Source organism: Gorilla gorilla, chromosome X (genome assembly GCF_029281585.2).
Source record: "Gorilla gorilla gorilla isolate KB3781 chromosome X, NHGRI_mGorGor1-v2.1_pri, whole genome shotgun sequence".
NCBI classification, from domain to species: Eukaryota; Metazoa; Chordata; class Mammalia; order Primates; family Hominidae; genus Gorilla; species Gorilla gorilla.
In genome coordinates, this window is record NC_073247.2 from 12792210 (window position 1) to 12811301 (window position 19092).

The 19092-nt window shown below is 39.9% G+C and overlaps 1 protein-coding gene across 1 annotated transcript; it reads left to right on the top strand.

Moving 5' to 3' along the window:
• The first annotated feature begins 9016 nt into the window (after positions 1 to 9016).
• On the top strand, positions 9017 to 10370 carry LOC129530062 (sperm protein associated with the nucleus on the X chromosome C-like). Its single transcript, XM_055376366.2, has 2 exons — positions 9017 to 9446; positions 10095 to 10370. The coding sequence occupies exons 1-2, from the start codon at positions 9375 to 9377 to the stop codon at positions 10314 to 10316; spliced, it is 294 nt and encodes a 97-aa protein (XP_055232341.1). The 5' UTR covers positions 9017 to 9374; the 3' UTR covers positions 10317 to 10370.
• Positions 10371 to 19092: the final 8722 nt, after the last annotated feature.

Below are 19092 nucleotides of genomic sequence, written 5' to 3' on the forward strand. Positions count from 1 at the left end.
TGAAAGAGACTTGCCTTGTCTCAGATGAGACTTTGGACTGTGGACTTTGAGTTCATGTTGAAATGAGTTAAGACTCTGGGGGACTGTTGGGAAGGCATGATTGGTTTTGACATCTGAAGACATGAGATTCGGAAGGGCCAGGGGCATAATGATACAGTTTGGCTGTGTTCCCACCCAAATCTCAACTTGAATTTCCACATACTGTGGGAGGCGCCTGGTGGGAGGTAATTGAATCATGGGGGCAGGTCTTTCCCATGCTGTTCTTTTGATAGTGAATAAGTCTCATGAGATTTGAAGGCTTTATAAGGCAGAGTTTCCCTGCACAAGCTCTCTTTTTGTCTGCCGCCATTCACATAAGATGTGATTTGCTCCTCCTTGCCCTCTGCCATGATTGTGAGGCCTCCCCAGCCATGTGGAACTGTAAGTCCAATAAACCTCTTTTTTTAGTAAAATTGCGCAGTCTCAGGTATGTCTTTATTAGCAGCATGAAGATGGACTAACGCAACACTCATTTTTCTCCCTGCTGCCATGTGAAGAAGGATGTGTTTGCTTCCTCTTCTGTTATCATTTGTAAGTTTCCTGGGGCCTCTGCAGCCATGCTGAACTGGGAGTCAATTAAACCTCTTTCCTTTATAAATAACTCAGTCTTGGGTATGTCTTTATTAGCAGCATGAGAACGGACTAATACACATACCAATAAATTAAGTTACAAAATGTCAAAATGTCTATAAGTTTAAATACTTCATAATGTAAAAATATAGATGAAATAAACATGTAAAAGAAATCTCTAAAGGCTATCATCCCTAAGATAAAGAGCAAAATAAAGATGTTTACTTACACCACTATTATTTCTCTTTTCTTTTGAAGCTGCGGCCAATAAAATAATATTCATAATGGCATCAGCAACAAAAAACCCTTTATAGTGCTTATTATGTGATAGGCATTGTTCTAAGCATTTTGTCTAAATGAACTCATGTGATCCTTTGATGGTCCAAATCACCGTGTGTGGTAACTGTCCCTCGGTTTTAAAGAAAGTTGAGGTTAAGAGATGTAAAGTATCACAGCTGGTAAGTGGTGAAGCCATATTAAAATATATGAGCTCTAGTTCCTATAAATAAATAAACAAATGAATATACACATATGTGTAATAACAATGTGTAATTCCTTATAAGATATGTAATTATCTGTAGATTACATTCTTATATACCGAGAAAATCTGAGAAAATTCATTCTATATCTTTTTAGAACTAATCAGAGGTTCGGTATGGTAAAAAGTGGGCATATTTATTATAGTAAACAACAACAGAATGTATTTAGGAATCATCAAAGTAAAAATTTCTATTTTATGTAAATGTAATTATAATTTTTATTCTGTTCCAATCAAAATATTATTTAAAAATAAACTGGCAAAAGGACTCAAAGATATACCTGGAATAACAGGTGATACTAAGATACTTTTGATAAAGACGAATGAGGGAAGACCGGTCCCAACATCAATGCCATTATAAAGATAGAAAAAACAAAACAGTTGGTATTGGCAAAGAGCAATAGCTAAAAGGAACACAGTACAAAGTCTGGATTTAGACTCAAGAATATATAATTTAGTATATGATAAGGCAGCATTTAAAATCAACACGGTCATATCAAATTGGCATGTAATGTACCCCATCTTGAAACTTGCTACTATCTTGTCTTGTGTGTGGATAGCATATTATATTAACGCCGAACAAATTAGTAACGCCGAAGTAGCTGGTGCCTAAATGGCTTAAACGCGGAGAAACCACTTACTGATGATGGAACAAAAACTGACCAATCAGATTATAGAGCGGGCTTTTTAAAATTGAAGAAGCTTCTTTGTAGCTAAACCAACAAGAACAAAGATACAACATACCCGAATGTCTGAGACACATTCAAAGCAGTGCGTAGAGGGAAATTTATAGCACTAAATGCCTACAAGAGAAAGCAGGAAAGATCTAAAATTGACACCCTAACATCACAATTAAAAGAACTAGACAAGCAAGAGCAAACACATTCAAAAGCTAGCAGAAGACAAGAAATAACTAAGATCAGAGCAGAACTGAAGGAGAGAGAGACACAAAAAACGCTCCAAAAAACCAACGAATCCAGGAGCTGGTTTTCTTAAAAGATCAACACAATTGATAGACTGCTAGCAAGACTAATAAAAAAGAACAGAGAGAAGAATCAAATAGACGCAATAAAAAATGATAAAGAGGATATCACCACTGATGCCACAGAAATACAAACTACCATCAGAGAATGCTATAAACACCTCTATGCAAATGAACTAGAAAATCTAGAAGAAATGGATAAATTCCTCAACACATACACCCTACCAAGACTAAACCAGGAAGAAGTTGAATCCCTGAATAGACCAATAACAGGCTCTGAAATTGAGGCAATAATTAATAGTGTACCAACCAAAAAAAGTCCAGGAATAGAAGGATTCACAGCCGAATTCTACCAGAGTTATAAGGAGGAGCTGGTACCATTCCTTCTGAAAATATTCCAATCAACAGAAAAAGAGGGAATCCTCCCTAACTCATTTGATGAGGCCAGCATCATCCTGATACCAAAGCCTGGCAGGGACACAACAAAAAAACAGAATTTTAGACCAATATCCCTGATGAACATAGATGCAAAAATCCTCAATAAAATACTGGCAAACGGAATCCAGCAGCACATCAAAAAGATTATCCACCATGATCAAGTTGGCTTCATCCCTGGAATGCAAGGCTGCTTCAACATACACAAATCAATAAACGTAATCCAGCATATAAACATTACCAAAGACAAAAACCACATGATTATCTCAATAGATGCAGAAAAGGCCTTTGACAAAATTCAACAGCTCTTCATGCTAAAAACGCTCAATAAATTAGGTACTATTGGGATGTATCTCAAAATAATAAGAGCTATCTATGACAAACCCACAGCTAATATCCTGCTGAATGGGCAAAACCTGGAAGCATTCCCTTTGAAAACTGGCACAAGACAGGGATGCCCTCTCTCACCACTCCTATTCAACATACTGTTGGAAGTTCTGGCCAGGGCAATCAGGCAGGAGAAAGAAATAAAGGGTATTCAATTAGGAAAAGAGGAAGTCAAATTGTCCCTGTTTGCAGATGACATGATTGTATATCTAGAATACCCCATCGTCTCAGCCGAAAATCTCCTTAAGCTGATAGGCAACTTCAGCAAAGTCTCAGGATACAAAATCAATGTGCAAAAATCACAAGCATTCCTATACACCAATAACAGACAGAGAGCCAAATCATGACTGAACTCCCATTCACAATTGCTTCAAAGAGAATAAAATACCTAGGAATCCAACTTACAAGGGACGTGAAGGACCTCTTCAAGGAGAACTACAAACCACTGCTCAACGAAATAAAAGAGGACACAAACAAATGGAAGAACAGTCCATACTCATGGATAGGAAGAATCAATATTGTGAAAATGGCCATACTGCCCAAGGTAATTTATAGATTCAATGCCATCCCCATCAAGCTACCAATGACTTTCTTCACAGAATTGGAAAAAACTACTTTAAAGTTCAAATGGCACCAAAAAAGAGCCCGCATCGCCAAGTCAATCCTAAGCCAAAAGAATAAAGCTGGAGGCATCACGCTACCTGACTTCAAACTATACTACAAGGCTACAGTAACCAAAACACAGATATAGCATGGTACTGGTACCGAAACAGAGATATAGACCAATGGAACAGAACAGAGGCCTCAGAAATAATACCACACATCTACAACTATCTGATCTTTCACAAATCTGACAAAAACAAGAAATGGGGAAACGATTCCCTATTTAATAAATGGTGCTGGGAAAACTGGCTAGCCATATGTAGAAAGCTGAAACTGGATCCCTTCCTTACACCTTATACAAAAATTAATTCAAGATGGATTAAAGACGTAAATGTTACACCTAAAACCATAAAAACCCTAGAAGAAAACCTAGGCAATACCATTCAGGACATAGGTATGGGCAAGGACTTCATGTCTAAGACACCAAAAGCAATGGCAACAAAAGACAAAATTGACACATGGGATCTAATTAAACTAAAGAGCTTCTGCACAGCAAAAGAAACTACCAAGAGAGTGAACAGGAAACCTACAGAACAGGAGAAAATTTTTGCAACCTACTCATCTGACAAAGGGCTAATATCCAGAATCTACAATGAACTCAAACAAATTTACAAGAAAAAAACAAACAACCCCATCAAAAAGTGGGCAAAGGACATGACCAGACACTTCTCAAAAGAAGACATTTATGCAGCCAAAAGACACATGAAAAAATGCTCGTCATCACTGGCCATCAGAGAAATGCAAATCAAAACCACAATGAGATACCATCTCACACCAGTTAGAATGGCGATCATTAAAAAGTCAGGAAACAACAGGTGCTGGAGAGGACGTGGAGAAATAGGAACATTTTCACACTGTTGGTGGGACTGAAAACTAGTTCAACCATTGTGGAAGTCAGTGTGGCGATTCCTCAGGGATCTAGAACTAGAAATACCATTTGACCCAGCCATCCCATTACTGGGTATATACGCAAAGGATTATGAATCATGCTGCTATAAAAACACATGCACACATATGTTTATTGTGGCACTATTCACAATAGCAGAGACTTGGAACCAACCCACACGTCCAACAGTGATAGACTGGATTAAGAAAATGTGGCACATATACACCATGGAATACTATGCAGCCATAAAAATTGATGAATTCATGTCCTTTGTAGGGATATGGATGAAGCTGGACACCATCATTCTCAGCACACTATCGCAAGGACAAAAAACCAAACACCGCATGTTCTCACTCATAGATGGGAATTGAACAATGAGAACACTTGCACACAGGAAGGGGAACATCACACACCGGGGCTTGTTGTGGAGTAGGGGGAGTGGGGAGGGATAGCATTAGGAGATACACCTAATGTAAATGACCAGTTAATGGGTGCAGCACACCAACATGGCACATGTATACATATGTAACAAACCTGCACGTTGTGCACATGTACCCTAGAACTTAAAATATAATAAAAAAAACTGTAAAAAAAAGTAAAAAAATAAAATAAAATAAGCAGCAAGAATGTCAATTATTTAATTTCTTTGTGATTACTAGTTAACCATTTGTTAAAAACTAAAACGGTTTCTCAACTCAAATAAATGCAAGGATATATCAAATACTTTAAAACATTAAAGATGAAGTGTTAATATAAATAATTACTAGTGACTTTACTAAATAACTTTAGGTAGAGTGGTTATTTCTAAGCATATAATGAAAGCTAAGAAACATAAAAAAGGTTAATAGAATTAAATATAATATATAACCTTCATTTAAAAAAAGAACAAAATTTGTCAAGGTATAAATAATAACTAAATGGGAGAGTATTTGCAATACCAGTAACAAAGGGCTAATATCTTGAAGGCAAAAAATCCCTTTCTACTACAATATGATTACCCTCATAGAAAATTGCAAATATCAGTTAAAATATAGATGGCCACTAAATAAGAAAATACTTTAAAATTGTAAGGTAATTAAAGATAATTCCTCATTTATCAAAAATTGTCAAGCACCTCATTGTATACAGATGCTGTTTCCTCTATCTGGGATGCTCTCTTCATAAATCCACTTGGCCAGCTCTTTCTCAAGATTAAATATCATCTCCTCATTGAAGTAGTTCCTGATCAAAAGCTTAATTTAAATATCTCCCCGAACAGTTTTCATTATAGCAACCATTACCATCTGACCTTATCTCACTCATTTAGTTGTGTTTTATTTGCCCCCTGAGGTTTCCCAAGGGTATGTGTAAATCCTCAGTGCCTAAAATAGAGCCTGATCCACAACAGACATTCAATAAACCTGTAAAAAATTGCCAAATGAATAATAGCTACCACGATTCCTTCCAGCTTCAAGATGTGATAGTGATCATAAGTAGAAATAGGGAAGCCAGGAAAGGTAAACTTGGGTAAGATTTGCCCAATTGTCTATTATACACACAATTGCAGAGTACCCACAAAACCAAGAGCATTGGAAATCTCTTTGCAAAAGGAATTATTTTCCCAAAATGAGTAAAATATTAGAGAAAAGTAAATATTTTCAACTGATATATGTCATTTTTCTTATGTATTAGCCCCTCCTATGTGTCTAATTTAGCCTAATATTTATTATCTAAGCAACAATTCTGAACACTTGGTGGGAAATTTTTAGCAATATCTACAAACTCAGACCTACTCGACACCTTAGGAAACAGAAGTTTCCATGGTTTTATAGGTGATCGTGTGGCTGCATTTTGCTATTTAAATTTAAAAAATGTCTTGGTGATAAACAGACACCTAGAGCTTTTGTCTGATCAGCTGGAATAAAATGTGAAAACTTTCTATGGAAACCTCAGGGGAACGAAGGTGAGGTTCGTGATTTCACTGTGTTAGCAAATGGAAATGCACTCGGAGTGATGACGAATGTTATTGTCTGTGTTCCTGGGAGATAACACAATTGCATTCCAGTGGCTTTTAATGAGTTTTCACTTGAGATACAGTGAGTACATTTGCATGTCAACTACAGAGACCAAAAATATATTTCTTGTCATCACTGCAGGAGAAGAAATCATTTCAGTGCTGTATAAAGTAGAAGGAAAGTAGGTTCACGTACTGCCTTTTGTATTAATGATAAATAATTGAGTTCACTTAGCTTGTTCTTACACAATCTGAGGAAGAAGAACTGAGTACAGTGGCTCCCATTTTGTAACAGTTTGTTATTTTTTTCTGGGATGACCTGAAGCTAAGAAGCTAAGAACATGGGGGTAGAGACATGTCTCATAATTTTTTTTTTTTTTTTTTTTTTTTTTTGAGACAGGGTCTTGCTCTGTCACCCAGGCTGAGAGTGCAGTGGCACAATCTTGGCTCACTGCAACCTCCCCCTTCCAGGTTCAAGCAATTCTCCTACCACCACGCCCGGCTAATTTTTGTATTTGTAGTAGAGACAGGGTTTCACCGTGTTGGCCAGGCTGGTCTCGAACTTCTGACCTCAAGTGATCCACCTGCTTCAGCCTCCCAAAATGCTGGGATAACAGGCATGAGCCACTATGACAGGCCCAAAATTTTTTCTTAAAGGTCTAAAAAAGTGTTTTCTTCCAACATAATATTCCGTACACTGCAGATGGTCTTTTATTTTGCTTATTGGTAACTGGCCTAAGAGATTTTACATTTTATTGAAATAAATCCTATGTCATTATTGCAAACTTGTGGATTGCTTAGAAAAAAAAACATAAAAAATTTTTTACTTAAGGTTCTTCCATCTGTGTAACTTTCTGTATGTGCTTTTAAAGTCCTTGTGCCATTGAGCTATAGGGCTTTGACTTCTGGGTCTAAAAAGGACACCAAGTTCTGCTATATCTTAAACACTGACAGCAATTACAGCCTTATCTTCAGGCCCGGTAGAAGATGCTAATCAAAGTAAACTGCGTTCATGAGATGCAGGGCCAGAAATTAAAACTATTCAACTCCTCAAGGCCCAAGGACTATTGTGGAAGAGGTGGGCATGTGAGATTGTAAGGGCTGATATTAAGAGAAAAGTAGCTCAGTTTCTCTAGGAATTAACCATTCATATCAAAGGCACACTAAAGCAAAACCAGTATCTAGGTTGCTGTGTCAGTTTAACAAGGCTTTCTTGGAGCATTAACTCACTCCTTCATGCAAAATGATAAAGGTTACAAGGTTTATAGAAATTATATTTTACAGTCCAGATGATTAAACTTTTATTATAAAATTTCAAAAAAACAAATTTAATTTGCCGCATCCTGTTTTTAATTAGGGCTTATTGTTTGGGATATTAAGTCTCCTCTCTCAAAGAATAAAGATTTTCACTTTTTTTTTTTTTTTTTGAAATCTTTGAGTTACTGCTTTGGTTAAATGAATGACTTATTTTACAATGACCCATGACCCTATTTCGTGATATCAAGCATTTTAAACTTTTTATCTTTGACGAACTTTCCAAAGTCAAATTCTAACTTGATTCTTCATTAATTTTTTGATATGAGTCCTCTGAAGTCCAAAAGAGACATATTTGTCTTCTTTGGTATAAAAATCATACAAGAAGCATCGTCAAATATAAAATGGTGTTTGACTTTCTTTGGGCTGTATTTATAGAAATGTTATTGATATGTGCTCCAAAATTATGGGAAACTCTTATAATTCTGAAATAACTTCTGTATGTTATTAATTATAAATTTTATGTTAAATTGTTGTATGCTACAGAAGTAACCAAAATTTACTTGTCAATGGTGGTTTTAATAATGGCCGTCCTGGCTGGGTGTGGTGGCTCACGCCTGTAATCCCAGCACTCTGGAGGCCAAGGCGGGTGGATCACGAGGTCAGGAGTTCAAGACCAGCTTGGCCAAGATGCTGAAACCCCGTCTCTCCTAAAAATACAAAAATTAGCCGGGCGTGGTGGCACAGGCCTGTAATCCCAGCTACTCAGGAGGCTGAGCCAGAGAATCACTTAAACCCAGGAGGCAGAGGTTGCAGTGAGCTGAGATCATGCCATTGCACTCCAGCCTGGGCAACAAGAGTGAAACTCCATTTCAAAAAAAGAAAAAAATATACACCCCTGATTTGAAACAAGACTAGGATACACGGTAAAGAATGTTTATTCACTAAAGTTTTGACAGACTGAAGGCCATTATTTCAGATTGGAAATAGGAAACTTAAAAGAACTACATGGACATTGGGTAAAAGAACATGGGTTGAAATTTGCCTGGCAGTAGCCCAAAAGTAAATGGTCTTCGAGGTGCATGTGAAGGAACTGTAGGAGGGAAATGGGATAATTCACATCTCCGCCAATAAATAAATGTAGCCACACTAGCTTGGGGGATTTGAGGTGAGACATCGAAAATACTAAGTCATGGTGAGGGCTGGAAGACAAAAGAATGAATCACTTCATAGGAATGGCTGTGGGGAAGGGCTTGAAGGAATCATCCTCTGACTTCCACGTGAACCATGAACATTAAACATGGAGAAATGAGGAGCGGCAGCAGATCGGTTTGGGATGCATCTTCAGGGGATGCTGAAACAACAACAGCATTTGGTTTGCTCTACACCCCTGTCACCCCTCGCCCGCAAGCCCAGGGAGTGGTCAGCAGTGGTGCTTTGTGATGTCGAAGCCACCCTACGGCTGCCATTGGCTGGGACACTGCCTGTATGATCAAACAAAGCTCAAGGGTGTGGCTTTGCCTTGTCACCAGGAGGGTATATATAGGGAGGGCAAGAGCTCTGGGCCACTGGGAAGATTCAAAACCTACAAAAGCCCACTGCAGACACTGAAGAACCAATATATACAATGGGACAACAATGCAGTGCCGGCGGGGTGAAGAGGAGCGTCCCCTGTGATTCCAACGAGGCCGGCGAGACGGTAAGATTGTTAGGTTTTGAAGCGAAGGCGAGGGTGAAAGAAAGACACACAGAGCGGGGGCGGCTCAAACAACAACACAGGAATATTGCAGACAATTGTGGAAGTGGGGGACCCGCTCAATGCCAGAGCCCACCGCCGCTTACAGGCTGGGGTGCTTGTAGGTATGGGTGGGAGGGGCCTGGGCAGTATGGCTTGCTGCCCGGCAGGATATTGATAAGATGTTCTTATGATCAGGTGGTTTGGCCCTTTTTCTGGTGGAATATCATTGTGGTGTTCCTTAGAACGTTGCCAAGCAAGATATGATAGGGATGTTTCTTTAGTTGGGCCTTTGTCCGCCTTGCGGACAGGTGGTTAGGCAGGATGTTTCTCATGGCCTGAACCCCCATGGGATGTTTCACTTTGACCAAGGTCTGCAAAATAGCAAAGAACTTACAAAATGGTGCAGTTTGGACTAACAGATGACCCTACCCACGCTCCTCTTCTTCTTCCCCATAGATCCCTACTCTGTGATTCAACCTTGTTCTTCTCTGGATCAAACCCCTTCCTCAACCTGCGTTCCTTCTTCTCATGAAGCCCCCCATGCTATCCAGTCTCTATCCTGTTCATCCGAAATAATGTCCTCCTGGCCTCTCCCTGTTTTCTTAACAGATGCCGGAGACCCCAAGTGGGGACTCAGACCCCCAACCTGCTCCTAAAAAACTGAAAACATCTGACTCCTCCACCATAGTAGTGGTCCGCCACAGGAGGAACGTTAAAAGAACATCTCCAGGGGAACTGGTGAATGACCACTCCCGAGAGAACGGAATCAACCCCCTCCAAATGGAGGAGAAGGAATTCATGGAAATAAGGGTTGAAACACCTGCAAAGTAGAAGGAAGATGCATCCGTCAGCCTTGGGCAATGAAAATAAAGTTTGAGAAGCTGATGGCTGTGTATATCTCTGCCTGTTTTCTGATGGTGGGGGGGGGGGAGGGAAGGGAAGGGAAGAGGTAGGCATTTGAGAAGGGAGGGATATGAGGTCCTGTAGGGTTGGTGGACAGACCCACAGGTTGACAGTAAGCCAGACATCGTACATAAGGCCTGGGGGAGGACTGATTCCTAAGGAAAATTTTCTTCTTAAAATTTTATCTCACAGGAAGTGGAGATGTGTATATGTTCACGCAATTGTACCCGGCAGCACATAGTTCTGCTGAATGGACATATCAAACGTATTCCCATCCCCTTTCCATTGGATATTTTCCTAGGCTAGAAATATATGCTTTATAAAGAGTAAATGTTCTGTAAAACACAAAGCACAATACAAAAGAAGATAGTAGATGTAGGAGTAAGTAAACGGCAGGAAAGCATTGCTTGTAATGAAATGATTGAAAAGCCAATTCTGAAACAAAATTTTCAATGCATCTTAAATATTTGTTACTGTTTTAATGACCTCAGCAGTCTTTAATCAAGATAAGTATGCTTTAGAAATGTGTTGATATCCGCAAAGTGTGAATATTCAAAATCGCCATGACTTGGGAAAAGGAAAGTAAAACACTCTTAAGTATGAGGAGCTTTTTTCCATGGAATGTGAACTGCAAGGTGGTGAGAAGGGTTAGGTGTGATGTGGTGAGATCATTTTTAGGAGAGTGTGTCTATTATCGGCTTCCTAACACTTCCATTTTGCATGATAATTTCCTGAAATTCATCATTTAATTAAGGCTATAGATTTTGATTACAATGTGTCTTAAAATGTCAAACAGTATAATATTTATAGTGAAAAAGAAAACTGCTTGGTGGATACACATCGGTTAGCGGGAAAAGACACCACAGGGATTCACCATGGAGTCACCCGTGGATGGGATTTTAGTTTCTGTCTTTGAATTGACCTTCACATAGTGTCTACCTCTTGAGAGTTCAGGGGATGTTGGAGAGATAATTAGGTAAAACAAGAAGGTCTTCTCAGGATACATGAGGGAGTTAAATAAAAATGCAGGAGCAATTACAATTTTAGTTATTTGTAACTGTTGTTTGCTAAGTCATAACACTGTCATGGATAACATGAAAAAATAAAATATACTAAATATCAATAGACAAAAACCAGTTTGCTTTTCTCCAACCAAATACCTAAATACCTAGCACTGATTTCCAGAACAAAATCCCCCATGTACCATCTTTGGAATAAAAGAATATTCTTTCAAGTTGTCGGACCACAAGGTAAAAACAAAAAATCCCAATGCTTTTTTTCTTACTCTTTGATATGTACAATTGAAGGTATTCCTCATTGCAAACTAATATTTCCATCCAGCACGTGACATTAAAGAAGTTTTCATATTTAGGATAGTAATACGGGATCACATTCTTTAGCCTTAGGCATTGCAGAGGAAAAACAAACAAACAAAAACAAACCAAAACTAAGCTGAGAGAGGCGGAGCAAGAAAAGCAGAATAGAAGGCTGCACAGATCAGCCCTCTCGCAAGGACACAAATTTAGCAACTATCCACACAGTAGAAAACACCTCCATAAGAACCCAAAATCAGGCGAACTCTCATAGTACCTGGTGGTATCACTGAAAGAGGCACTGAAGAGTTAGAAGAAACAGTCTTAAATCGCTGACCCCACCCCTTCCCTATCTTAGGCAGTGGCAGTGTGGTGTAAAGAGCATCTCTGGAAGCTGGAGGAGCAAGAGCAGAGCAGTTGTGGGTCACTGAACTCAGTGCTGTCTCTTACAGGAGAAAGGAAAACCAGACCAAACTTAGCTGACTCCCATCCGGGAAGGGAGCATTGAAACCACCTCTAGCCAGAGGGAAATCATCCATCCCAGGAATCAGAACTTGAGTTTCTGCAAACCTTGCCACCAAGGGCTAAAAAACTGTTCCAGGTTTCTCAGACAACCTTAAAGGCAGTCTAGGCCATAAGACCTGTAACTCGTAGGTGAGTTCTAGCGTAGAATTGGGCCCAGAGGCAGTGGATTGTGGCGGGTATGTGGAGGGGTGCACATGACCTACTGAGATACCAGCTGGGGCAGCCGAGTGAGTGCTGGTGTCACCCCTGCCCTAGCCCCAGACTGCCCGGCTAGCGGCTCCATAAAAGGCCCCCTTCTTCCACTTGAGGAGATGGAATAGTGAGGAGCGTTTTTTTTCTTGCATCTTGAATACCAGCTCAACTACAGCGGGACAGGGCACTGGTCGGGGTTGTGAAGCCCCTTTTCCAGGCACTAGCTCCTGGATAACATTTCTAGACACATCCTAGGCCAGAAAGAAACCTGCTGCCTTGAAAGAAATGAAAAGAGAACACCTATACACTGTTTATGGGAATGTAACTTAGTTCAGCCATTATAGAAAACAGTTTGGTGATTTCTGCAAGAACTTAGAATTACCATTCATCTCAGCCACCACATTACTGGATATATACCCAAAGGATATATATCATTCTACCATTAAGACATATGCATGCGTATGTTCTTGACAGCACTATTCACAATAGCAAAGATACTGAATCAACCTAAAGGCCCATCAGCAGCAGACTGGATAAAGACAATGTGGTACATAAACAGCAGGGAATACTATGCAGCCATAAAAAAACGAGATCATGTCTTTTGCAGCAACATGGATGGAGCTGGAGGCCATTACTCTAAGCGAACTCACGTGGGAACAGAAAATGGAATACCACCTTTTTCCATTTATAAGCAAGAGCTAAACATCGGTACGCATGGACACAAAGAAGGGAACAACAGACACCCGTGTCTACTTGGGGGTAAAGGATGGGGAGGAGGGTGAGGATTGAAAAGCTACCTATCAGCTATTATGCTGATTACCTGGGTGATGAAATAATCTGTACACCAAACCCGTGTGACACACAATTTCCCTATATAACGAGCCTCCACGTGTACCCCTGAACCTAAAATAAAAGTTAACAAAAATTTAAAAATAAAATAATAAAAAATTAAGAAGTCTCACAGAGGTAGAGAGTAGAATGGTGGTGACTAGGGGCTCGGTGGTGGTGGCTGGAAAGACATTGCTCAAAGGATACCAAATTTCCGTTAGACTGAAGGAATAAGCTCCAGAGATACATTGTACAACACGGTGACTACAGGTGATCATAATATGTTGTATTATTGATAAATGCTAAGAGAGGAGATGGTAAGTGTTCTCAATACAAAATGATAACTTTGTGGGATGATGCATATGTTAATTAGCTATATTTATTCATTCTACAATGTATATACTTCAAACATTAGATACATGATAGATACATTCCATTTTATCTGTTCAGTTTAAAATAATAAAAATAAAGAAGAAAGACATGTCCAAGTGTTCTGCCTGGGAAGATGGGCCTGAGAGAGTCTTACATAGTTAATCACGTACTATGTTTTTCTGTGCAGGACAGCAGAGGGAGTGGGGCTACCTGAGAGCTGCACATAGTCAGTAAATGGCCTATAACAGCTCTACTTCCTTTCTTGAAGAATCAGAATGGTGAAAGAAACCAGTGTAATGTTTCTCATACCCCTAAGAAGGACACTAAAGTGTTTTAAAGAGAGTTGGATATGAAGGGGCCCTGTGGTTGGGCTTGAGGGATGACATGAAAATGTTCTGCATGAATCAGCCATTTAGGGCCAGATGGGACGATACGCATCTCAGGAGACGTTCGATGGATACGACATTGGGAAATTCTGAGATTCTGAATTGACTAAGTGTGAGACTCATGCATATTAAGTGCAATTACATAAAATGGCATTGCATTTCTCATTCGGCCAAGCATTGTAACCAGGTATATTCATGTGCCAGCTATTTCAATAAAAAGTGGTATCTCTCACAACCGTTTGCATTCCAATACAATTTTCTGAATGTAAGAGAAAGAGATATAGTTATAACCAAGGTGTTAATCAATGAGAATAGTTTGCATCTCATCTTCTCTATTCTGCAGAAAGGCCCTTGAAGAGCATATTGCATCATTTTCTTCATGGCCAAGAAAATCAAGAATCACTGATCTGGCCAGGCACAGTGGCTCGTGCCTGTAATCCCAGCACTTTGGGAGGCCGAGGCGGGCGGATCACCTGAGGTCAGGAGTTTGAGACGAGCCTGGCCAACATGGTGAAACCCTGTCTCTGCTAAAATACAAGAAAAAATTAGCTGGGCGTGGTGGCGGGTGCCTGTAATCCCAGCTACTGGGGAGGCTGAGGCAGGAGAATTGCTTGAATCCAGGCAGTGGAGGTTGCAGTGAGCCGAGATCGTGCCACTGCACTCCGGCTTGGGTGACAGAGCCAGACTCTGTCTCAAAACAACAAAAACAAAAACAAGAAATCACTGATCCATTTGAAAGTCAAAAAATATTTTGTGATTGACTAAATGTAGACCCTAGAGAGTGATCCCCATACACCACACTACAACTTAAGACTGATTCTGTTTCTTAATCATCCTTTGGAGGTCATCACGTTTTTGAACTCTTGTAATAACAGGGGACTTGAACTCATTTCAGACAGCAAACCTCGTCCTGTGTTATCTTATGCTCTGGGAGGAATCTGAAAGACAAGGAAGTAAGGAAGAAAGAAAGGAAGGAAGGGAGGGAGGAAGGAAGGGAGGGAGGGAAGGAGGGAGGGAGGGAGGGAGGAAAGGAGAAGAGGAGAGGAGAGAAGAGAGGAGACGATCTCTAAACCTAAATTGGTAGAAAGCTTCACAAGTCTGAATACTTAAAAAGTTAAATTAAGTAGCTAAAGATGTTTTTGAAAATCATCTGAGCAAACAACAAAATGATTCTGAAAAATATTTGGTAATGTAATAATGACAGTGGGTTATTTCTTCTATCCTTGATCTCCTACAATATATTTTAAGCCAGATCATGTTTTTCCTTTGATGAAAACTCCACAGAGTTTTCATCTTGATTAAAATAAAATCCAAATTCCTAATAAGGCCGTACATGATGTGGGCACCTATTACCTCTCTGACATTAATACTTATTCTTCTCATGAATCAATCACTCTACTTCTATCACACTCCCCAATCTGTGACTCTTGTAACTCACCATGCATGTGATTCCTCTAACCTGCCATCCATATCAGGGTCTTTGCATACTTCCGCCTGGAAGGTTCTTCTCTAAAATATCCACTATGTATCCTAATTTTCTTTTCTTTTCTTTTTCTTTCCTTCTTTCTTTTGTTTTTCTTTCTTTTTTTTTTTTTTTCTTTTTGAGATGGAGCCTTGCTTTGTCGGCTAGGCTGGAGTGCAGTGGTGCATTCTTGGCTCTCTGCAACCTCCGCCTCCTGGTTTCAAGCAGTTCTCCTGCCTCAGCCTCCTGAGTAGCTGAGATTACAGGCGCCTGCTACCACGCCTGGCTAATGTTTGTATTTTTAGCATAGATGGGGTTTCATTGGTTGGCCAGGCTGGTCTTGAACTCCTGACCTCGTGATCCACCTGCCTTCGCCTCCCAAAGTGCTGAGATTACAATCGTGAGCCACCACGCCCGGCCTGTGTATCCGAATTTTCTTAAGGTCACTAGTCAGAAGTCACTTTATTGGAAAGGCTATCCTCCATTTAATGGTGAAGACGTTAAATGGTACTTGTACTTCTTTCAAAAAAAATGATACTTTTATCAGTTATTTTACTACAGTACCTGGAACACGTACACTTTCAAGAAATATTTGGTGAATGAATGCATGTTAATCTGAATTTAGTATTGCAGTCTTCATTACCAGAAAGCATTTACATGTTTTAACTGTCAGGGAGCAACGCTGGTAAGTGATTAATTCCCTATCAATAAAATGGATAGAGTACTATTCATGCTACATGTTCTCACAGTTGTGGCAAGGGGTATTAAATTGCCAACTGTAGTACTAAACTTATATTAATGTTGTACTCGTTAGTATTACTCTTGTTATGTTCAGAGGAAATATGGAATAACAGTAAGATCATGGGCCTGGTTCAAATCTGAAATTCTGCTACGTCCTAGTTGGGTGATGTAGGTCAAGTTTCTTAACTCCTCTGAGTCTTAGATTCTTCGTATGAAAAATGGAAAAAATGCTAGCACCTACTTCTCAGGATTGTTTTGAAAAACAAATTAATTAATATATTTAAGCTTTTAGCACAGAGCCTAGTATATACTGTGTGTGCAGTAATTACAAACTATTACTAGTGAGTATCATAGGATGTGAAAATTCATGACATCAAACAACTAGAACCGAGATTTATATACACACACACACACACGCAGACATATGTATACACACACACACACAGACATATGTATACACACACACACACACGCAGACATATGTATACACACACACACAGACATATGTATACACACACACACACGCAGACACATGTATACACACACACACACGCAGACATATGTATACACACACACACACAGACATATGTATAAACACACACACACACACACGCAGACATATGTATACACACACACACACAGACATATGTATACACACACACACACACACACAGACATATGTATACACACACACACGCACACACATATAATTTTTTTTGCAACAGAGTCTAGCTCTGTCGCCCAGGCTGGAGTGCAGTGGCGCGATCTCGGCTCACTGCAACCTCTGTCTCCCGGGTTCAAGCAATTCTTCTGCCTCAGCCTCCTGAGCAGCTGGGACTACAGGCGCGTGCCACCATGCCCCGGTAATTTTTTGTATTTTTAGTAGAGATGGGGTTTCACCATGTTCGCCAGGATGGTCTTGATCTCCTGACCGTGTGATCCACCTGCCTCACCCTCCCAAAGTGCTGGGATTACAGTGTGAGCCACCACGTCTGGCCAGATTTTTGCAATAGAGAAAGCATTGGACATCATTTTATCATAGAATATTAAAGCTGGAAGAGACCATAGGATCATAGGAACCCATAGTCTCTTGCAAGAATCCAGGTCTCCAGACTCAGAAACATGCTGATTGTTCCTTCCTGAAAATGCACATTAGGCAGCATGGCACAGCTTTTGCAATCAGTGACGATACCAAGGCATCAGGGGCTAGAGGCTTAGGACATCACCGACAAAGCAGGAGTATTGCCATCTTGAACAAGCTCTGTCATTTTTAAAATTCACCTTAATCAAAAACCGCCAAAAGCCAAAGGGCATCAGCCTAATGGCTAAGGTCAGCATGACCATAAACCACAAATAACATCTCCAACCAGAAACATTCCAGACTCCTTCCCGACCAGAGACAAGCTAGCCCCAAGATAACCCCACCCTGGCCAGGAAGATGCCAGCCCCAAGATAACCTCCTCCCCTCCACCCAGAGGCGTGGGCTCGGCTCACTGCAACCTCTGCCTCCTGGGTTCAAGCGATTCTCCTGTCTCAGCCTGCCAAGTAGCTGGGACTACAGGCGCTTGCCTCCGCACCCGGCTAATTGTTGTATTTTTAGTAGAGACAGGGTTTCACTGTGTTGGCCCAGCTGGTCTCGGAACTCCTGACCTCAAGGTCCGCCCACCTCGGCCTCCCAAAGTGCTGGGATTACAGGCGTGAGCCACCGTGCCCAGCCGCGTTTATGTTTTTCTCTTGATAAATTCTGTTTTCCTGGAAAAGGTTTTTTCCTGGTCGACTAAATTACTTTTCTCCACTCTGTCTTGCCACTCTTGGTGCATGTATGAAAGACCCTGAAATGACTCCTGGTGGCCTGGGACTCCTCGGGAAAACAAAAAAGGTGCCGCAAATCCCGTTTTGGGAAAAACCTCTGTTTTCCTTATGAAACCCCTAGACTTAAAGATAAATAAGTACCTCTCAAAGATCTGTCTTTGCCTTCCAACCGTACTTGTTCATGAGGCCCTAGAAACTGTTTTCTTAGCCCTGTTCTTAAAAGGCCTCACCCGAAGGCCAATAATCCAATTGGAAAATTAGCAGAAAAAAAATCTCATAACTACTAAATCTTCTGATTGTCTGTGTGGCTATATATGTTTTATGTGTGCGATGTCTATTAAAAGAACTCTAATTAACTGGCCAAAAAAATAAGCACTTAAATCAAATATTTCTAAGGGAAAAGTAAAAGCTGTGGGACCTTTCAGTTCTCGTAATTTTAATCTTTAGAACTTGCTGGTACAGCAAAGTTAAAAGTTGAGTTGAAAGTCGTTAAGAGTTGCCAGCGTTCGTTTTTATTTGCATTTATTAATCAAGCAATTTCATACTTATGGCTGCAAAATACTATAAGGTGTCAACATTTGGCACAGAGGCTACAAAACGACAACTCAGCCCAAACAAAATAATCTTTGCTTGTGTAATTTTTTAAATAAATAAAGCATGAATATTGGTTTAATGAAGATAGCTATATCTTAAACTATTTAGTAAAATATGCTAACTTCTAACCTTGTGGCCTTAGGCAGTCTAGTCCACAGACATGAAGGAAATTTGTTTTGGGAAAGAACTGTTATCATCTTTAATATTAAAGAAAAGATAATTGGTATAAGAAAGAATCTTATATGGTAAATTTTTGTCCTAAAGGAAAATTAACTGTTGTTTAAAAAAAGGGATGACTTTACAACAAGTCAGAAAGTTAAGGCATGTCAGAAATTGTCTGTGAAAGTCGTGAAAAATTTTATAAAAGGGAATTTGTGCAAGAAATGTCGCACAATTTAAAAGTAATTCGGCCTCCTGAATGCTGTATACAATTTCAGTCTAACTCTTAGCTGTACAACTTGCCTGCTTTGCAGCTGAAT

What these genes read in the sequence shown, in the direction of transcription:
- LOC129530062 (XM_055376366.2), top strand. Translation starts at nt 9,375, where the DNA reads ATGGGACAACAATGCAGTGCCGGCGGGGTGAAGAGGAGCGTCCCCTGT. An exon ending in CCAACGAGGCCGGCGAGACG is followed by an intron (nt 9,447 to 10,094) that starts GTAAGATTGTTA and finishes TTTTCTTAACAG; the next exon opens with ATGCCGGAGACCCCAAGTGG.